The sequence below is a fragment of the Marmota flaviventris genome, chromosome 8 (assembly GCF_047511675.1).
Source record: "Marmota flaviventris isolate mMarFla1 chromosome 8, mMarFla1.hap1, whole genome shotgun sequence".
NCBI classification, from domain to species: domain Eukaryota; kingdom Metazoa; phylum Chordata; class Mammalia; order Rodentia; family Sciuridae; genus Marmota; species Marmota flaviventris.
This window is the reverse complement of record NC_092505.1, coordinates 131,926,082-131,948,860: the sequence shown is the minus strand read 5'-3', so window position 1 is coordinate 131,948,860 and position 22,779 is coordinate 131,926,082. Positions and strand designations below refer to the sequence as shown.

At 42.3% G+C, this 22,779-nt stretch overlaps 2 protein-coding genes and 1 pseudogene across 2 annotated transcripts; 1 reads left to right on the top strand and 2 right to left on the bottom strand.

Moving 5' to 3' along the window:
• Nucleotides 1-1,815: 1,815 nt before the first annotated feature.
• On the bottom strand, nt 1,816-4,057 carry Iqcf5 (IQ motif containing F5). The gene is made up of 2 exons (XM_027933890.2): nt 4,054-4,057; nt 1,816-2,276 (listed from the first exon to the last, which is right to left on the bottom strand). The coding sequence occupies exons 1-2, from the start codon at nt 4,055-4,057 to the stop codon at nt 1,816-1,818; spliced, it is 465 nt and encodes a 154-aa protein (XP_027789691.2).
• A 12,564-nt stretch (nt 4,058-16,621) lies between these two features.
• On the bottom strand, nt 16,622-19,716 carry Iqcf1 (IQ motif containing F1). Its single transcript, XM_027933930.2, has 4 exons — nt 18,995-19,716; nt 18,130-18,198; nt 17,956-17,997; nt 16,622-17,068 (listed from the first exon to the last, which is right to left on the bottom strand). Exons 1-4 carry the CDS (start codon nt 19,004-19,006, stop codon nt 16,622-16,624), a joined length of 570 nt encoding a protein of 189 aa, XP_027789731.2. The 5' UTR covers nt 19,007-19,716.
• A 1,117-nt stretch (nt 19,717-20,833) lies between these two features.
• LOC114091211 (cyclin-dependent kinases regulatory subunit 1 pseudogene) lies at nt 20,834-21,055 on the top strand (annotated as a pseudogene).
• The last annotated feature ends 1,724 nt before the right edge of the window (nt 21,056-22,779 follow it).

Genomic DNA, 22,779 nt, shown 5'->3' with positions numbered 1-22,779 from the left:
TGGGCCCAGAGTTATAGAGTCAGCCAACTGTGGACTGAACCTCTGAAACTGTGAACTCAAAATTATCTTTTCTTCCTCTAAATTATTCTCATCAAGTATTTTGTTCAGAGCAATAAAAAAATGACAAACATACACAATTATTTGTGTTGATTCCCAAACTTTTTTATGTCAGCTATATTTGTTATATATTTTTTTAAAATACCAAGTAATTAATGAAATATAAGTGTGAAAAGATAGTTATTGTTTCTATGAAAATCAGTTTAATGCTTTGCAATCAGTGATGCCAAGTTGTTAACACACACACACACACACACACACACACAACAAGAAACCATTTGGAGGACTATATGGAGAAAGCAGAGACAAGTGTGGATGAGGATATGGAGAAATTGGAAATCTTGTGTACTGTTGAGGGGAGCACACAATGATGCAGCAGCTATAGAAAACAGCACAGCAGTTCCTCAAAAAAAAAATCATAATAGGATTACCATATGATCCAGCAGCAATTCCACTTCTGGGTATCTATCCAAAGGAATTGAAAGTGGGATTTTTTTTTTTTTTTTTTTTTTTTTTTTTTGGTACTGAGGATTGAACCTGGGGCCTTGCCCATTCTGGCAAGTGCTCTATCACTGAGTTACATCCCTAGCCCTTCTGTATTTTATTTTGAGACAGAATCTTGCTAAGTTGTCCAGGCTGGCTTGGAACTTGTGATACTCCTGCTTCATCCTTGCCAAGTAGCTGGGATTACAGACATGCACCACCATGCCCAACCAAAAGCAGGAACTTGAAGCAATATTGGTATACCCATGTTTATAGTAGCACTATTCAAATAGGAAAAAAGTGGAAGTAACACAAATATCAATTGACAAATGAATAGCTAATAATAAGTGGTGTATGCATTCAGAGGAATATTATGCATCCTTAAAAGGAAAAATCATGCTACAACATGGATGAACCTTGAAGACATTACAGTAAGTGAAGCAAGCAGTCAATTTGGATGATTCTACTCTTATGAGTGATCTAGATTAGTCAGTTAGATTAGTCAAATTTAGGGACAAAATAAAATGGTGGACCTGGATGTGGTGGTGGAACATGCCTGTGATCCCAGAGACTCGGAAGGCTGAGACAGGAAGATCACGAGTTCAAAGCCAGTCTCAGCAAAGGGAGGCACTAAGCAACTCAGTTAGATCCTGTCTCTAAATAAAATACAAAATAGGACTGGGGATGTGGCAGAGTGTTCGAGTGCCCCTGAGTTCAATCCTTAGTATGCCCCACCAAAAAAAGAAAATAGAATAGTGGTTGCGAGGGGCTGGAAGGATGAGGAATTGGTGTTTAATGGGTACAAAGTTTCAGTTTTGCGAAACCCAAAAAGTTCTGGAGATGAATGGTGGTAATGATTACACAATGTGATTGAACTTAAGTAACTGAACTGTACATTTTAAAACAGTTGAAATGGTAAACTTTATGTTTTACCATAATTCTTAAAATAAGTCTTAGAAAACAGTACCCCAAAAAAGAGCCAAGAATGATGCAGAATTCCAAGGGGCCACAAGGAGCACTATTTACATAGTCTCCCTAGCATTGATCTGCTTGGGTCACACCTGCGGCAGACAAGGCTAATCCATCACTGGTCCTGTTCATTCAACACCCAGGCTCTGCAAAGGGTTATTCACTTGTAACCAGATTACCCCTTCTGATTCCCCAAAGCTGATTTGTGAGTTGCCTACAGTATCTGCCATCATAAGCTCCAACGATGACCTCCTGGAAATATGTCAAATAAAAAGACAGCTGGGAACGCAGATAGAGCAGACCTGATCATTCTTTTAATGGAAGGGGTATGTGTTGTTGCACCTTACAGACCTGTGAACCCAGAGAGATTTCAAGTTGAATATTCAATTGGTTTTCTTTGAGATCATAGTCTCCCTGAATAAAACCACGGGTATGACAACTATGCCAACGCCAATAAACCTGGATGATGCGGACAGCATTTAGCAATCGACAGTATCGTGTGCGGATGCGCCACATTCGGACCCACGCCTGCAGCATGACGACTGCCCACTCTTTCCGCGCATAGAAATCCAGCGCATTACGCCGCCTATTTTCCATGAGCTTCACCCGTATCTGCCTCCACCATAATTGGATGGTCCACGCCCTGAGGGAAGCATGCAGCAGTGTGCGTCGCACCAACGTGCCTCGCCACCAGGCCTGGATGAACACAGCAGCAGTATCCTCTATGCTTATGATGACCTTCTCATCCTCGGTGTCGTCCTCGGAGCCTGGCAAGAGAACGCAGAGAATGTTTAGGACACTTAGGGAAACTCAGCGTGTGCCAGGAGCACCCATGTGTATCAACAATGGCCCCTTCCTTAAGATTTCAGGAGCACTGGGCATGGCCACAGCTAGACCCAAGAGACCAGGTAGGTGTCCTGTTTCTGCTAGTTTCTGGCTGATGGACATGGAAGCATCACATTGACCTCTGAGTCTAAATGTCACTGTTTGTAAAATTGGGGTATGCCTGCTCTAGCTATTTCACCCAGTTTTCCTCATTTAGTTGGCCAGTCTAGAGCAAGAATTTCATGATTTAGAGGTAAAAGAGCTTCGTTTCATCTGGACAGGACAGCTTATCTGGAATCCATGACCTTCTTTTCAGATCCTTCCCACCTGCCTTTGCTTGCCCTGCACCCTGCCTCTGACAACCACCATGGTCTCCAACAATGATATTTTAATAGAGGGAATAGGATAGACTCCCTCACTGTAGCTGGACCCCCAGAGTTCTGGCCTATCCGCAGGTTAGCCATTGAGCTGTTTAACCACAAACTGTTGTGTCCCCTCTGCCTCACCAAAGTAGTCAAAGATTCCTCCACCTCACCATGTTATTGACAGGTTCAACATGTGTTAACATATACATGGGTGCAAACAAACATTCATCCACACTAACACACACATTTTAAAACCTGGCTTCCCACACCTTGGCCCTTGCATTCCTAAACATAGCCCCATGACAGCTCCCAATTCTATGTGGCCTGGGTTTACACTCCTTGCCACCACTCCCTGCTTCTTATCTCAGCCAGACCCAACTCTCTCTGCTTAAGGGTGAAATGGAGAAAAGAATAAGAGGAGGAGGAGACAATCTCTGTTCATCCCAGCTCTGTGTACAGCAGCCATTTACCCTAGTTTACCTGGGATGGCCTGGGTTTATGCCTGGTGTCTTGGCATAATGATGGCAAGTGTCCCTCTCAGTGAAACATCTCTTTGGACAATAAATAACATTGCCATGGTCTTTGAGTCATGCCACTGGACTTTGAAGGTCAGAGATGTCCACAGCAAAACCTAGACCTAGCTACCTTAGGAGTTGGGGACCAAGGGAGGTAGTGAACATGGTATAGAGGCAGCGGGGTAGTGGGTGAGGAGACTGCGTGTGGAATTGGTTCCCTCTTCTCTCCTCTGCTTCCTCAAGTTCTGTTCTATCAATGTGATTTCATCATCATCATCTTCGATGATAATTTAAAATGGGTTGCTGTCTTTCTACACTGGAGTTCAGGGGGGAAACACAGGATAAGGTAAAAGGTGCTCTCCTATCACCAGTGCCAAATCAACCACAACCCCAACTTCCGCGCCTTTCCCAGGACTCCAGACACGAAGAGGGATACCCTCTCAAATAAACTACAGGAAACTTACCCTGCCCTCTCAGAAAGTTTGGATGGATCCATCTGTTAAAGATCAATGAATGGTTAGCAATGATGGTGGAATGTGATGGACATCATTATCCAAAGTACATGTATGAAGACATGAATTGATGTGAACATACTTTATATTCAGAGATATGAAAAATTGTGTTCTATATGTGTAATAAGAATTGTGATACACTCTGTCATGAATTTAAAAAATAAAAGCAATTTAAAAAATAAAAGTATTATATGATAAGCCCAGCCTAATTCCCTCTTAAGATTGGGCGCCATCACCACAAAGGCATGAAAAGCTAATTTCAGCTTTACTATAAATTACTGCGATTTTTAAACTTGCTTGGAATGCCTGCCTGTGCCTTGAACTCACCCATAACTGGCTTTCCTAGACCAGATAACAACCCTCTCTGAAATTTAGTGATGCCTCATAAACCTTGGCCTTCCCTGGCCGGATAACAACCCTCTCTGAGGCTCTAATGACCTTTATAAATACAACCTTCATAAATTCTGATGTTGGGGCCAGCAAAAATATAAACTAGCCTTTGTGTTATGTTCATCAGATTTTTTTTATCTGTAAGTTCTCAAACCCCCTTTGTGTAACTTTCTGGGCTATAAAGCTGCACTCCTGGAAAGCTGTGGGGCTGCTTTTGTTCCCACAGTTTTTGTTGAGAGAGGTAGCCCTGCCGGTTGAAATTATAAGCTTGCTTTAATTTGATTTCAATTGGAGTCCGGTGGTCTTTTCTTTGCATGGTTGGTCTAACATTATAAAAAAAAAAAAAAAATCAATGAATGTGCTGGGTGCGATGTTGCATACCTATAATCCCAGTGGCTCAGGAGGCTGAGGCAGGAAGATCATGAGTTCAATTCCAGCCTCAGCAAAAAGCAAGGCGCTAAGCAACTCAGTGAGATCCTATCTCTAAATAAAATACAAAATGGGGCGCTGTGGTTCAGTGGTTGAGTGGCCCTGAGTTCAATCCTCAGTACTCCCCCGGCCCCACCAAAAAAAAAACAATTAATGTCCCTAACCAGGGAATGGATGGTCAAACCCCCACAGGTCTGTACTCTACTAAATTACCCATAGTTGTGGGCTAGATGGTTCCATCACCCTCCGGTCTGCCCTCCAGCCAAAGCTCCAGTGAAAGAGTGGGGGTGGGGGGAGTAGAGAAAAGGCTGTGTTTATGGTGATGTCATAAGGGCACCTATGACGCAGGCACTAGCATGGCTTCCAACAGTTGAGCCATTCTAAGGGAAGCCTAGAAGACCTGTCCTGTTCTGCCAAATATCTACAAAAATAACACCCCAAGCCAAATATCTACAAAAATAACACTCCAAGATGGAGCCGCACTTGCCTATAATCCCATCAACTTGGGAGTGTGAGGCAGTGGAATGGCAAGTTTGAGGCCAGCTCAGGCAACATAATAATACCCTGTCTTAAAATAAAAATAAAATTTGAAAAAGGCTGGGGATGTCACAAGGTCCTGGGGTTCAATTCCCAGTATCTCAAAAATTAAAAATAAAAACACTCCAAATACTGATTGACACAAAAGCATAGATGATATTCATTATCACCTGGCTGATGTTCATTAAGTGGGTTTCAGTTGATTGAAACAGTGGTATACTAAATAACAATTAGAATGAGTTTGTTCTCTAGATAGCAATATAGAAGGGTGCACACAAGACCTAGTAATTAGTAAATCAAGATGAAGAAAAAGATGATTACCAAGAAGAGTGAAGCAGGTGGCATCAATATGCCAGACCTTAAACCTACTACAGAGCTATAGTAACAAAAACAGCATGGTATTGGCACCAAAATAGACATGTGCAGAATATAGGACACATAGAAAAACCCACATAAGTTCAGTTATCTTATATTAGACAAAGGCACCAAAACATATATATTGGAGAAAAGATAGTCTCTTCAACAAATGGTGCTGGGAAAACTAGAAATCCATATGCAACAAAATAAAATTAAACCCCTATCTCTCACCATTCACAAAACTCAACACAAAGTGAATCAGGACCTAGGAATTAAAACAGAGACACTGTGCCTATTAGAAGAAAAAGTAGACCCAAATCTCTAACATGTCAGATTAGGCCCTGACTTCCTTAATAAAACTCCTATAGCACAAGAATTAAAATCAAGAATCAATAAGTGGGATGGATTCAAACTAAAAAGTTTCTTCTCAGCAAAAGAAACAATCTGTGAGGTGAATAGAGAGCCTACATTTTGGAAGCAAATTTTTACCACACACACATCAGATAGAGCACTAATCTCTAGGGTATATAAAGAACTCAAAAATCTTAACACTGAATCAAATGTATGAAATATGATATGTCAAGAGCTTTGTAATGTTTTGAACAACCAATAAAAAAAAAAATCTTAACACTGAAAAAAACAAATAACCCAATCAGTAAATTGGCCAAGGACCTGAACAGACACTTCTCAGAAGAGGATATACAATCAATAAATAAATATATGAAAAATATTCAACATCTCTAGCAATTAGAGAAATGCAAATCAAAACTACTCTAAGATTTCATCTCACTCCAGTCAGAATGGCAGCTATTATGAAGACAAACAACAATAAGTGTTGGTAAGGATGTGGGGAAAAGGCACACTCATATGTTGCTGTTGGGACTGCAAATTGGTGCAACCAATATGAAAAGCAGTATGGAGATTCCTTGGAAAGCTGGGAGTGGAACCACCATTTGACCCAGCTATCCCACTCCTTGGTTTATACCCAAAGGACTTAAAAATAGCACACTACAGGGACATAGCCACATTGATGCACAATTCACAATAGCTAAACTGTGAATCCAACCGAGATGCCCTTCAGTAGATGAATGGATAAAGAAAATGTGTTATATATACACAATAGAATATTATTCAGCCTTAAAAGAGAATAAAATCATGGCATTTGCAGGTAAATGGATGGAGTTGGAGAATATAATGCTAAGTCAAGTAAGCTAATCCCAAAAAACCAAATGCCGAAAGTCTTCTCTGATATAAGTATGCTGATTCATAATGGGGATGGCGGGCGGGAAGCATGGGAGGAATAGACAAACTTTAGATAGGGCAAAAGGGAGGCTGGGGAGGTGAGGGAGCATGGGGTAGGAAAGACAGTGGAATGAGATGGACATCATTACCCTAACTACATGTATGAAAACACGAATGGTATGACTCTACTTTGTGTGCAGAGACATGAAAAATTGTGCTTTATTTGTGTAATATGAATTGAATTGCATTCTGCTGTCATATATAACAAATTAGAATTTAAAAATTTTTAATTAAAAAAAAAAGAAAAAGATGACCCAAATATAAGCACTTATTTACATACAAATGGGTTCAAGTGCTTTTCTGTCTTTCTCTGTCTTGGAGGGCATCAAGGTCACAATTGGATGGATGACCGGTAGCTCAACAGACCCACCTCTACCCAACCTCTAAAGACCCACCTGGACATTATTTCCCCTCAAAATCACAGTCCAAGGGGTCACTGAGACATGCATTTGGAATTTACAGGGTGCATAAGGGAAAAGCCTGTGTGGATCTATAAGGAGAAAGCAGGGAAGGAAAGGAGGCCATTTGAGGCTGGGGAGCATGTTGGTGTGAAGTTAGTGGGGTGAGTGGGTGAGGAAGACAGAGGATGGGGGAAATAGTGGGGACAAAATGTGTGGGACAGGGAAGTTTCTGGAAGCATACATTTGAAGATGAAAGTGTTGGCTAGACCCTGTGAGACCTGCATAAGTTTAGAGCCTTCATCTGTCTGGCTTCAGAGGCAAGGCCCTCATCACCAGACTCCACTGTTCATGGGAATAACAATGGAGTGACATTAGTCCCACTTTACAGCTGAGGAAAAAAGAGAGAAAGAGACTAGGGTTCCACAATCCCCCCAAAAACCTTTCACTGCCCCCACCCCTATACTTTTCACTACCTCCCAGTAGTGCCAAGTTGGGGAGTACACCTTTGTGTTAGGCCTTCAGGGGACATTCCAGATCCAAACTGTAGTGGTCACATTCTTAGGTACTGGGAATTAGGACTTCAACATATCTTTTTGTGGGGACATAAGTCAACCCTCACTAATCACAAGCCAGACACTGGCTGCAGTATTCTCCTGAGGAGAAGACACAACTGATCAACTCTTTTCCCTGTGGCCAAAGGCAATTCTCAGGAAGAGAGAGCAGTGACCCAAGAGCAGCCAGTATTCCCAACACTTGTGGGATGCATCACCCACTATTCAGCAAGGATCCACTACATCCACATATCTTCTGTGACCCATCCCTTTATGCCACTCAGATCTACCTGCTTCCTGTAGTAAGTTCTCACCACTTCAAAATAGCTTCTTCAAGATTCCAGAGAGACATCTTATCTCAGAGAGATACACTGAAGTCTCCACTACTACATTGACCTTGGGGCCATTATTCACACTCCTTTCTCCCCCCACCCCCATCATCTACCACCCTTTCTAGATTTCCTTCATCTTTGACTAGCATCTCTGCCAGAGAGAGAGCATTAAAGCTATGATTATGACCTGTTCACATCAGCCGCCTTTTGCCAAGAAATGTGCTAGTACTAAAAAGAGTCACCATATTAGCAAGAATAATAACCCTGATTATTAGGATGGGGTGGGCTATACTATGGGGGCAGATAATACCCTTTGAGTGAGTCACTGGACAATCTCTTGGTGCCTTACCCTCAATTATAATGTTAGATGAACCCATATGGTAGTCATGGTCTAAGAAGTGCAACCAGGGAATGAGATTCCCCAGGGATAAGGGTCTAGATCATCATACCCCACTGTATATCTGAAATAATTCCCCATTCATGGGGTGTGTGAGAGAGATACTTTCGGATATGTTGCAAAGTTGGATCTGATGATAATTTGTTGTTCGTTTTGTTTTGTTTTGTTTGCTTCTACGTTCATGAGGCACACTGGTCCATAATTTTCTATTGTAACACTATATTCGTCTGGTCTTGGTATCAGATATGCCACCATGCTCAGCTTAAATTCAGTTTTTTTAATGGCTGTAGTATAACTCAGGTTATTTGTTTCATCTTGGACAAGTGTTTGGTAGTTTTTGGTTTTCGAGGAATTGATGCATTTCATCAAATCAATGGCTGTATGATTGTTCATCATATTCCCTTACTAAGCTTAGCAGGTACCATACGAAGCTATGAGGATGAAATGACCCAGCAGAATTGCTCCAACCAGAGTTCAATTCCCAGGTCTCTGTTCACCTGGATTAATCACTGTAATTGGCATATGGAAGGGCTTTGACCTCAGACAAGGCAGGCTCTCTGCCACCCAAGTGACCCCTGAAGGAGCTGACAGTTACGGACCAAACTGTGAATTAATAAAGAAGTCTCTAAATTAATAAAAATGCCTTCTACTCTGCTTTTGTGCTTGAATGGCATTTGAGATAGCATATCACTCGATGTTTAAATATATTTTCTTTCAGAGCATGAGGGTGTTGCTTCACTCTCTCCTTGGATCCCATGTTGCTGCTGAGAGCAGACATCAATCTGAAACTTATTCCCTACTTGGTAATTTGTTGCTTTCTCCTCCTCTTTAACTTTTGGAGTGTTTTATATTCCTCAGTAATGACACTGTGCTGCAACCTCTGTGGCTCTCCATCTGTTTTCTTTCACCTTTTGAGGGCAAGTGAGTTCCTATAAGCTCTGGGAGTCATTCACGCTATAATGTTGCTGCCATTCATTTCTGTACTTTCTTTCTCAGGGACACACAATCAACCATGACAGAAACTTCTGGATCACTGCTTATTTTCTCTAACCTTTTCATTTCTTTGCCCTGTTGTGCTGCAATCCAGGATTATTCTTCATGTCAAACATTGCACTCACTAATCTGCACTTTAGATGTCCTTTTTGCTACTCATCCCATCTGTTAATTTTGACAAGCATTTTTCCTAAGGTCCATAAATAATGGTTTGCTTTTTTCATACTTAAGATGTTTTCCTCTGTCCACTGAGCATATTAAATTCACTCTTTAAACCTTTCTTAAGACTTTCCCTTGGCCATTGTGTTTCTGCTTATGGGGTTGAGGGATGGTTTTTTTTCATGCTGTTGCTTTCCAAAGTTTGATGGTTCTTGTTTGGAAGTCCCTCTTTGTATTTTGACTTCCCCATAGCTGGTTGATAACTGCCATGTCCCTGACTCTGAGGATTACAAGGGAGGTTTGGGGCAGGCTCATGGTGATATATCAGTCTCCTGGGTAAGGTTACCACATGACACAAGGCCCTGCCACTCCTCCTCAGCACACTCGCAAGAGAGGGCCACCTGGACACAAGCCCTCTCTTGCCAGCTGCCTGGTGTCCTGGAGAGTTGGTTAGTACATTGCAACCAGCCCCTGCAGCAACCAAAGCCAGCTGCTTGGACAGCCTATGTAGCCCACTCTTTCCTTTTTGCCCAAGACCTTTTTTAGAACTTACTTTCTTCCAGTCTTTTCACATATGTCTTCTTTTAGAGATTTCACATAATTTCTATCTACTGATTATCCCCTTCCTATTTAGGTACAATTAGAGATTTTGGAATTAATATATTATTTTTCTGTTGTTCCTATGAATTCATAGAAGGAAAGGAAGTCCTGAACCTGTGCTTAAACATTTGGATCCATTTTCTCTTGGATGTTTTTTGAGTTTTCTGTGTGGTTATGTTTCCTTCAGGTTTGGGATGAAAAACCTAAACAAATTTTAGCCAGTGACTGAGCATTTTCTTCTGCAGATGTTTTGTCTCTGATTTGTTTTTTCAGTTGTTAATGGACCTTTATTTCATTTAGTTATATGTGGAGCTGAGAATCGAACCCAGTGCCTCACACATGCTAGGCAAGCACTATACCACTGAGCCACAGCCCCAGCCCTGTCTGCTTTTTTGTGGTGAGCCGTTAGAAGATGGCGCCGGCTTTCACTGTGGCCTGTGATAAACAACTCCTTTTTTGGAGAGTTGGCACGTAATCCCTTATCACCCTATGAGAAAGCTCCACGTAGCAGCTTTGCATTGGGGCTTGAGATGCTTTATTAAGGCTGGGAGGGGCATCCAAGAGAGAGAAGAAGAAATATCAGGGACCTGAATAAACTGCTGAAAGAAGATTCCTGAGTTGCGTCTTCCTTGCGGGCAAGGGGTCGCGACAAGTGGTGCTGAGACCCGGGAACCAGAACTTTCAGCAGTCAGGGGTGGTGCACCAGTTAGTCCCAGGTAAGTGGGATCCGCGACCAAAGCGGGGTTAGTCCCAGGTGAGTGGGATCCGCGACCAAAGCGGGGTTAGTCCCTAGTAAGTGGGACCCGCGACCAAAGCGGGGCAGCTCCTCTGTAAAGAAAGAGAGAGCATTACATTTTATTGCAGCTGCACTGTGTACTTTCGCTTCTGTTTTCTGTGTTTCTTTTGTTGTGTCATTTCGCTTTTGTTTTTTGTGCTTCTTTTGTTGTTGTGTCATGGGTGCCGCATCTTCAAGTCCGCTTCTCCTGGCCCTAGATGGCCTGTTACGTTCCAAGGGCCTGGAAGTGAAACATAGTACTTTACAGAGATTTTTACAGAAGATAGATATCGCTGCACCGTGGTTTGCATTTTCGGGCAGCCTTACTGTACCTAGTTGGGATAAATTAGGCAAAGATCTTGACTTTGCTTCTGAGCAGGGCATATTAGAGGGTGGGGTGATACCCCTTTGGAAAATGGTCCGTAGTTGCCTTACAGATGGTAAATGCCAAGAAGCTGTGAGTGAGGGTCAGGCCGTTCTTGAACAACTACATGAGGAAAAATCTGAAGGATCACATAGTGAAGTGGCAGAGAGTATCAAAAGTAACAGTAGTGAGAAGGCAAAAGAGCCTGAAGATAAAAATAGGAGAAGGCTCTATCCAGACTTGACCGAATTCAGAACGCCTGAGAACACAAGCGACTCAGAGAGTTCTGAGGACCTTGATATATTGTTGCAACAACTACATAAGATAAAAATGAAAAAGAAGAAAAAGGAGACACAAGGCGCGCATGCCTACTGTAAGAAGGGGGAGGGATCTAATATTGGTCAACAGAATTCTGAGGAGGAGGAGGTTGAAAATTTAGAAGAAGATATGATGCCTGTTGCCCCACCCCCGTATGTGGGGGGGAGCCAAGGTTCCGGGAGATCTTTTCATGCGCAAGTTTGGAGGACAGTTAATACAGATATGGGACTTGCGTACCCGGTGTTTCAGGACAATAACAGGGGAAGATATCATGAGCCTTTAGACTTTAAGATAGTTAAAACCTTGGCAGAATCCGTCCGCACTTATGGCATAGATGCCGCTTTCACTCTCACTCAGGTGGAGGGACTTACTAGATTTTGTATCCCTCAGATTGGGCTAGTCTAGTCCGCGCTTGTGTTTCCCCAGGGAAATATTAGGAGTCCAAAGTTGGCTGTTTAATGTTTCTGGCACTACCCAAGACTCGGAGCGAGGTAGGAGGCTTAAAATTTTTGCAAATAATTCACAATTATCTAATGCTACATTACCCTCCGCAGCAGTCTGTCTCCAATCTCCGTTCCTGTTTCTTTTGGCTAATGTTACATTACAGGGGATGCTTAATTGTTCTAATGTTACTTGCTACTTGTCTGAGTGTTGGAATGGCTCCTGGACTATGGCAGTGATTATGAAAATTCCAACCTTTGTCCCGATCCCGGTTACTGCAGATCCAGAATCCTTTCCTATTGTTGAATTGATTAGAACCCGTAGAGATTTTGGAATTACGGCAGCTATAGTGACAGCTGTGGCAGTGTCTGCTGCTGCAGCGGTTACGGCCGGAGTGGCCATGGCCAGTCAAGTACAAACTGCTGCCACCATTAATCAAGTTGTTCAACAAACTTCCACCATACTTGAATCCCAAAATACAATTAATCAACATATTTTGTCAGGGATTTTAGCTGCCAACCAAAGAATAGATTTACTCCAAGCTCAGGTAGAAGAATTGGCTGACTTGGTGCTTTTGGGTTGTGTTGACCAACGTGCACATTTATGCATAACCTCTGTCAGATTTAATGATTCCAGGAATGCCTCCTGCATCATTGGCGAATATTTGGCCGGAAATTGGTCCATGGCAGCTGAAGACTTGATCCAGTCTCAACTAACTCAGATTGCTGTTTTGAATAGTACCCGTGTCGATCCCGTGACTTTGGGTCGATTCACCGATTGGATATCTTCTGCTTTTTCCTTCTTCAAAGAGTGGGTGGGGGTAGGCATTTTGGGGGCAATGTGTTGCTTCGGTGTTGTACTTTGTTTGTGGCTTCTCTGTCGCCTTAAAGCTCGCCATGCGCAAGAGAAAGCTATGATTGTACAGGCTCTTGCGGCCTTAGAAAATGGCATTTCTCCACAAATCTGGCTTGCACATCTTAAACAGTGATTTCTGGGCATGGCCATTGCACCCCAAGTTAGATTCACATTGCACTGGGATTGGCATGTCCTCTTCTTTATGCTCTCCCGGTACTGAATAGCCCTTGCACTCTGCAGGTCTTGTTACCATTGCACGCAGATGGGTTTCAGGACTGGTCTTTCTTCTCGGCTACAGACTCTTTACCTTCCTCTGGGGCTTAGGGATTGTGTTGCCAACTTAAATTTTGTCATCATTACCAGGCTACCTGTATTACCCTACTTCTCACCGTCGTCACGATGCAGGATGCGAGGCAAGGCACTGCACTTGAGTGATCCCTCAACGGACCTCAAGGAAAGCATGTCCTATTGCATGCGGGTTTGACGTCCACGCCCCGCCCTACGAAAAAAGGCGTCGGCTGATATGGGATCAGGTCTGGGGAAGGCGCCTCCTTAGGACTGAACCATACATTGCAGCCACTTCTGCACAGTGGGATAGGACCTCTACTTTCGCCTGCATTGTTTTATAAAACAGAAGGGGGAACTGTGGTGAGCCGTTAGAAGATGGCGCCGGCTTCCACTGTGGCCTGTGATAAACAACTCCTTTTTTGGAGAGTTGGCACGTAATCCCTTATCACCCTATGAGAAAGCTCCACGTAGCAGCTTTGCATTGGGGCTTGAGATGCTTTATTAAGGCTGGGAGGGGCATCCAAGAGAGAGAAGAAGAAATATCAGGGACCTGAATAAACTGCTGAAAGAAGATTCCTGAGTTGCGTCTTCCTTGCGGGCAAGGGGTCGCGACACTTTTTAATTAGAATTTTTGTTTTCTCTTGTCCTATCTTATCTTATCTTATCTTATCTTCTCTCTCTCTCTCTCTCTCTCTCTCTCTTTCTTTCTTTCTTTTTTCCTTTGCCTTCCTGAACAATTCAGTCTAAAAGTCTTAAGGTTGCAGAGTGCAATGTAAATGTACCTGGAGAGGAGAGAACAGCCATGGCACAGAGCCAGTGAGGATGCCAAGAAAGGTGCCCAAGGCATTGGTGTGAGAGGGAGAGAACCAGGCAGAAAGAGGAGTCCACACAGGGGTCCGAGGTCATATCAATAATGTGTATCATATCCCACAGGATGAGGAAGGCAGCCTTGTCTCATAGTTAAGTCAGAACTTGAGCACTATACAGAGAATTGATACATAGAGGGTGTCCTGACATTTCCTGTCAGCTTTAGTTGGGCGAGAGGGGCATTTCCACAGAGTAGCAGAACAATGAGGGGACAGAACCGCATGAAGAGAACAATCATCCACTGAGGTATCAGAACCCAAGCAAGGTAGAGAAAGTGTTTGTACAGAAAAGAGATCAGCAGAAACCATGGAAAATTAGCTAACTGTAAGGAAGATCAAATAAGAAAATTAAGAGAGGTTCAGTGGCACATGCCTGTAATCCCAGCAATTTGGGAGGTCGAGGTAGGAGGATTGCAAGTATGAGGCCAGCCTGGGCAACTCAGCAAGACCCTATCTCAAAATAAAAAAATAGAAAGGGCTGAGGATGGATGTAACTCTGTGGTAAAGCACCCCTGAGAGTTCAATTCCCAGTATCAAAAAAAAAAAAAAAAAAAAGCAAGGAGGGGAGAATATGGAAAGGAGAAAACTAGAATGAACTCAGTGAGTTTAGATTGGGATTGAAGGTCTCAAAGTGAACTCACAGATTCCAACATAGATATAGAAATAAACAGTGATGTGAGTATTGTTTGTGCGTATACTCCCCAGCCCTGCCCACTGAGAGGGTCTGGGAGCAGGAGTAGATCACCTGTAAGAGTTTTGTGGATCATTCCAGCCAACCCCAGAATTTGCTTTTTCCATGTCCACCAGCATTTAAAGTCTATGTCTGTTTTGTGGATGATGCTGATTTTTTTTTAGCTTTATTGAGTTTTAATTGACATGTTAAAAATATATAAATACAGGGGCTGGGTTGTGACTTGGGGCTGGGTTGTGGCTCAGTGGTAGAGTGCTCGCCTAGCATGTGCAGAGCCCTGGGTTCGATCCTCAGCACCACATAAAAATAAATAAAAATAAAGATATTGTGTCCAACTACAACTAAAAAATAAATTTAAAAAAATATATTTATATACACACAATCATATTTAAGGTGTACAACTTCATGTTTTAAAGAACAGCAGAACAATGGGGTATCACAGTATTTGACATTTATCCTAAAAGGTGGGGGTCATTAGCTCTGCTTCACAACTCATGAAACTGAGACTTAGAGAAAGGAATCAATTTGTCCATAGCCACATGGCAGTGACAGACAGAGCTAGGGACCTGACCTAGATCAGAGAGTGACAGAAATCCTTCAGAGAGAGAGAGTGAGAGACCCAGGCACTGAGGCAAAAGAACAAAAAACAAAGAGTTAATACCTAAGTACAAGACAGAGAGTTGGAGCCTGAGAGCCCTGGGCATTGTCTCAGAACCTCTGTGAGCTACAAGATCAGGTCACCAGGGAAGAGTCAATAGAGCAGGGCTGGATATAGAGCTCTGAAGGAAAGGACTCTTCTTTGAAGCAAACAACTCAGACCTCAGACTCCTCCCTCTCTGCAGGGACCTGTGAGATAGCAGTATCCAGGCAAGAAGAGGGGCAGACTGGCTTTAACCTCGTAATTGGCCTTTTATTACCAACTAGCCCCATTTCCACTCCCAAGTAGCAGCATGTCACAGGAAGGGACTTTCAGTTCTACCTGGATCATCCTGTACAGAGACAAGACAAAGCTAAGGCTTCCTCAGCTCCAGGGTCTGTGATAGCTTGGGATGTGACACTCACCTGAGGGTAGGGCTGGCAGTAGAATGCCATCTCCCCCATCCCCATGCTGTGAGACCTCTCACACTGGCCAGGGGTGGAGGAAAATGAATCCTAGCCTCCATCTGGGCTGAAGGGTAAGGGACACATGATGTTTAAGGTGGGAATGAGAATTTGAGGGGCTGGGGGTATAGCTCAGTTGTTGAAGTGCTTATCTTATACGCACAAGGCTCTAGGTTCAATCCCCAGCACCACCAAAAAATGAGAGAGAGAGAGAGAGAGAGAGAATATGAGAATTTGATTGGGCTCTCTAACAGCTTCCTGTTTGGGTCTCAGATTCTTACAAGCTGTCCTCAGGGAAACAACCCCAGTTGTGCAGGGAGACAAGATTATGGGCTTGTGGTGGGTGGGCTCTTCTTAATCATGGTGATAAGGAACAAGCCCTGAGCAACTAGGCCCAGCTGGGTGAAATTCCTGGCAAATGTACTGCCATTGCCATGACCCCCACCCTGAATTTCTACTTTACACAGTTTTGAAGAGAGTGTGCCATTCCCTAGACCAAGCATGAGTGATGCCCCCCTGGGGTTTGTCAGCCTTATCAATCTGTAACCCCTACTTTCCTACCTTTGGCGCCATTGCTAATCAATTATAGTCTGCTCAGTCTAGACAAGGAGCTCAGACCCTTCTCTACACAGAGCTTCAGATAACCCCTCAATTCTTTAGCACTAACATATTTGATGTCAAGTATCTCTCATCATCTACCATGTCCTTCCGCAGTTTGTCAAACAAAGGAAGTATTTGGAAGATCACTTCACTGCTTTATTGGGAGGGGAATACACTCTGTCACAACACAGGGCCCTGAGCCCAGCAGGATCTCCAACTCGAGATGCAGCTGGCTGGCTGTGACTCGGTATTGGCCTTTGATGAGACCCCGGGAAGCACAGGTGTGGCACCTCCAGTAGGCCTGGATGATACGAACAGCATTGAGCACCTGGCAGTAGCGCTGACGGATGCGCCACATGCGGGCCCAGGACTGCAGTCTGACTGCTGCCCACTCCTCCCGTGAAAATCTATCAAGTGTCACCCGGAGCCTCTTCTCTGCAAATTTTGCTTGCATCAGCCTCCACCAGCACTGAATGACCCAGGCCCTGAGGGCAGCGTGTAGCAGTGTCCTACGCACCAGTGTGCCCCGCCACCAAGACTGGATCTTTATAACTGCCTTATCTTCTTCGGAGATCTCATCCTGGATCACTGGAGCCTTTCAAGAAAAAAAGAGGAGACATTCAGAGAATGTTCCCCACCCATTTCAGTCTAAGGTGTTCCAGGAAAGATTCTGAGTCCCTAGAAACCCTTCTAAAATTGGCTGGAACAAGAAGAGCAGGTCAGTGACCTGCCTCTGTCACCTTCTGCTTAATGGTTACAATCATATCACCTTGCCCTTTGAGTCCTAGTCTCAGTCTGTAAAATGGGAATACATCTTCCCTGCCAATCAGTTTTCCCATAGATCAGGTTAGCCAGGCTACAGGAAAACTCTATGATATGAGTCAAAAGACTATCATGATCTGCCGGAGCCTACCCACTACCTAACCAAGACCCATATCCCTTTAGACCCTCCCACCAACTGCTGGGGGGAGTGGCATCCTTAAGTCATCCTGCCCTCATTCTTGACTCTACCTCATTTTACAAACTACTCCCTCCCTGTCAAGTCCAGGTATTAAAAGTTTTACCCAGCCACGTGTGGTGGTGCACACCTGTAATCCCAGCTGCTCAGTAGGTTGAGGCAGGAGGATCACGAGTTCAAAGCCAGCCTCCGAAACTTAGCAAGTCCCTAAGCAATTCAGCAAGACCCTGTCTCTAAATAAAATATAAAATGGGCTAAAATATAAAATGAGTTCTATCCCTGGTACCAAAAAAAAAAAAAAGTTTTATCCAACCCAGAAATATCAACCTCTCATCTCTTCCCCCATCTTCACTTCTCTTGACTTTCATAGTTTGAATTAGTTCAACACACACACACACACACAATTCTAACAAAGCCAAGCTTCTCACATCTTGGTCATTCCATTTCATAAACACAACAGCCCCAGCCCCAGCCCCAGCCCACTATGGTCTGAGAAGTCATACTTAATATTAAGTATGACTTACTTCAGTATCGTCCGTTTTCTGTGTCTCAGCCAAAATGTCAGTCTGAAAAGGAAACAGGGGAAAAGGATAAACAAGAATGAGTTTATTCCTCTTGGCTTAGGACCATGCAAAAGACATTAGGCACAAGCATTAGGACCCAAGGATCAGTGACACTTAAGGCAGGGCTCCTCCTACCTCTACCTCTGATGGGTTCTCTGATAATAAGGGATTTTCATCTTTATCTTCAGGCTGCTCCTCCTCCTCCTGCAATCAGCAGTTAGGAGAAAAGTAAGAGTAAGGCTGTCATCCCTCTCTCTCCATTCAATAGCCCACACATCCCCAGAGTTTCCCAGAGTCTTCAGATGTCAGAGGGTCCCTGCATCCTGAAATATCTATGGGGGCATCCTTAAAAAGCCTAGTGTATCTGGCTTTCTTGTATTCACCATTGATCACACAGGGATTGGGTGTAGATGGTTCAAATCCCCCTCAGGTCTGAATTCCTCTAGCCATGGCATAAGCAGAGAGAGTTGAGGAGGGAGATCTATGATGTCATAAGGGCTGCTATGACTCTACACCAGATGAATCCAACAGTTGAGCCCTCGCCAAGGAAAAGACAAAAGTGCTGCCTTTTTTTTTTTTTTTTTAAACCATAAATGGCCAAAGCCTGGCTTTAAAGCCAAGGCAGCACAAATATTAGCCCATTGATATACAAGCATATAAAGATAGTCAGTTATTGGTAATAACATTTAATTGAACAACTTAAATATCCACCAATCGGGGGTTACTTTGGTGATTTATAATCTGTTTATATCTTAGAATACTGTATATTAAAAATAATGAGTTGATCTATTATTACTGATGAGGAATTATATCCAAGATGTATATATAAGTGAAAAATTAAAGATCACTATGATCCCATTTACATAATTTGAAAATGAATATAAAGGAGAAAGGTAAATACACAAGAGTGTTACCAATGATTACTGTGTTAGTTTTTCATTACTATGACAAAGTACCTGGAAAAATTAACCTAGAGGAGGAAAGATTTATTTTGACTCACAGTTTCAGACATTTCAGTTCATGGCTGGCTGGTTCCATTGTTTCTGGGCCAGTGGTGAAGCAGTACAACATGGCAGAAGAGCATGGCAAATAAAAACCAATTAACTTATGGCAGCTAGGAAATAGAAAGGGGCCAGGGACAGTATATAGACCCCAAGAACATGTCCCAGGAACCCATTCCCTTTAGCTAGGTCCCACTTCCTATAGTTTCTTCCCACAGAAAGGAGGAAGAAATGCTACTTCATGAGAATATCAAGAATTTTACCACCAGTTAGGAAGTAGAGGGCCACAGAGACTATAACTTGGTCAGTAACTATAACAACATGAAAACACTGGATGAACTAAAAAAGAAAAATAGCAATTTTCTTTAAGTTGTCAAAGAAAAATAGATACAAATAGTCTACATAAATTCAATTTCAATCCTTTTCTAGTTCATGATTGTGGTTATTTACCGAAACTCTGGACACAGGGACAGAGAGCTGTGAGCCTTCCAAATGCAGAGTAATGTTGTGGGGTTTAGAAGAAATCAGTTGAATAATCAATGACTGCACATGAGCTGCTATACTAACCAGAATCTGCAACCATCATTTTCTCCTTGGGACTTGTACTCCATCAGCAATAGTACAGGGAACTGGAGACTGGTCTGGCAGGCAAAGCAAGATCTCCAGTCTAACAGTGCAGTGATTCCATACTTATGCTGGAACCAAAGGGTCTAATCCCACCCTCAAAACACCTGAAACCGAGATGAATGAAAACTAGGTAGTGACAACTCAGTCCCAATCTAACTGAACTCCTGTTTAATGGGAAAAATGGCCTAGCTCAGTCTCTAATACATTTATCCAGTGTTTGGCATATATTTTTAAAAAATGAGACACATGAAGAAGCTGGGAAAAGACTGTGACTTGTAACCAAAAGGGAAAAAAATTAATAGAAGCAGACTTACAGATGACTCATATGTTCAAATTAGCAGACAAGGACTTTAAAATATCTAATATGATATAAATATGGATGAAATGGATAAATATTTTAGAGGAAAAGGTGGAAAAAATGAAAGATGTAAGATTCTGATGATGCTGTGGTTTGGATATGGTTTGTCCCTTAATACTTGTGCATTAGAAGTTGGCCCCTACAGAGGCAATGGGAGATCTTTAAGAGGTGAGGACTACAGGGAGCTCCTCAGGTCCTTGGGGTCACTGCCCTTGGAAGGGAATGTTGTTTCCTGGACTGAAATTCTCTCAAGAGGAAGTTGTTATAAGAGTGAGGCTGACCCCTGACTTGCTCTTTAACTTCCTGTTCAGTGATATGATCTCCCCCTTTCATACATGTTCCTGCCATCCTCCATGAAATGCTCACCAGAAGTAAGCTGATATCAGCACCGTGCCTCTGAGCCTCCAGACTGAGCTAAATAAATCTCTTTTCTTTAAAAAGTTATTCTGCATCAGCTAATTCATTATAGTAACAAGCTATTACAGGCAAACAAATGGAAACTCTTTTTTAAAATAACAAAAGAACTAAGTAAAAACCCTAAAACTTAAAAATAAAGAATTTAAAGAGAAAAGTGGACAATATAACTAAAAAGATGAAGGATATTGGCAAACAAATGGAAGCTCCAGAAAATGGAACAAAAGAACTACATGGAAATTCTAACATTGAAAAATATAATGTACAAAATACTGGATTATAAAACCTCAAGGCAAATCAAAAAATTATGCAATCTTGTGCTAGTCAGCTTTCCACTCCCAAGACAAAATACCTGAGAAAATCAACCTAAAAGGAAAGATCTGGCATGCTTCTGGAGAGGTTGGCAGCATGGTGCTGGAGGCCTGCAGGCAGAGCAATTATGTCACACAAACAAATTTACTATTCAGACAAATATGACAACAAAGAGTTCAAGTACTGGCATGTCATGTTGCCCAAGGACAGAGCCAAACTGGTCCCTAAAACCCACTGAATCTGAATGGAAGAATCTTGGTGTCAGGGATGGGTTCATTATATGATCCATGAACCAGAACTTCATATCTTGCTATTTTGGCAGCCACTACCCAAGAAGCCAAAGAAATGAAGCCTCCAGCTTTACATAGCTGCCCTAACTTTCTGATATCTTTCTGATAACATGATCATGTTGCCTTCTTGTTTTCTACTTTTATATTTAAAAGATGCTCAATACACTGTTTGAATGTGCTGATAATGGCTTTGTTTGTGGAATAGAGCCACCACTGCCGGACCAGATGAGTGCTTTGTGGCCCACAGCCTTAGCCACCGTGTGCTTTGTATCCAGCAGAACACACTTGGCAGATGGATGGAACATCTGAGAATCAGACCGTTATAGGGATTGTGTAAACTTGCTGTTTTGTTTTTTCCTGCTGGGTGTTGTATGTATGGTGACTTATGGACTTTTGTTTCATTGTATTGGAAACTTTCCATTTTAATTGATAAATCTGTTCCACATTAAAAGCCTTGATTAAAGTGGAAGTTTTTATAATCTAAAATAAACTAATAGATAAATAAATAGATGAAAAGATTTATTATGGCTCATAGTGGCAGAGGTTTTAGTCCATGATCAAATGGCTGTATTGCTTCTGAGTGTGAAGAGCAGAACATCATGGCTGGGAGCATGTGGTGGAGCAAAGCAGATTACCTTGTGGTAGTCAGGAAGCAAAAATAAAGTGAGAAAAGGGCTGAGGATATAGCTCAGTTCAAGCATTCACAAGGTCAGATTTGATTTGACCTCATGATTCAAACACCTCCTAAAGACCTTAACTCTGCATTGGAATCCAAGCTCTAAACCCATGAATGTAATAATCACATATAGGCACAAATAGTCAAGTTGATGAAAACCAAGGATTAAAAGAAAATTGTAAACTCAAAAGCAGAGAAAAAGGCCACATTACATTTAAGGAATAATAATAAAAATGATAGATGACTTGTCATCAGAAACAAATGGAAGCAAAAGAAAATGGAATGATATTGTAAAGTGCTAAAGAAGAAGAAAGAAAATAAAAGCCAATCTAAAATTTGATACCCAGAGTAAACATCCTTCAAAAATAAAGATGGGAAAATAAAATATAAGAAGATCTGTTCTTATCACTTCTCTTTAACAATATACTAAAAGTACTGACCAGTATAATCAAGCAAGAGAATGAAATGTAATGTCTTAAAGAAATAAAATTGTGCTGAGCCCCGGGGCACACACCAGCAACTCAAGAGGCTGAGACAGGAGCACTGCAAATCCAAGGCCAGCCTCAGCAACTTAGGAAGGCCCTAAAAAACTTAGTGAGACCCTGTCTCAAAATAAAAAATAAAAAGGGGTGGAAGTAGCTCAGTGGTAGATTACCCCTGGTTCAATTCCCAATGCCAAAAAGAAAGAAGAAAAATTATGCTATTCATATATATCATGGTTATGTGCATAAAAATTTTCAAAGAAGGAGCTGAGGACATAGTGCAGTGTAGAGCACTTGCCTAGCAGGTGCAAGTTTTGCACACTACCAAAACATCCTAATAAATCTAAAAATAAAAAAGCTACTAGAACTAAAAAGAAAATTTGGCAAATTTGCAAGATGTCCAATGTGATGGTTACATGTATCTGTAGATATTGTAAAAACCATCAAAAGGTACATATTAAATGGGTGAATTGTATCATGTGAATTATATCATAATAAAATTAATTAAGAATAAAAAAGGCCCAGACTGGTGGCACACACCTGCAATCCCAGCTGCTTGGGAGCCTGAGGCAGGAGAATCACAAGTTCAAAGCCAGCCTCAGCAACTTAGCAAGACCCTAAGCAA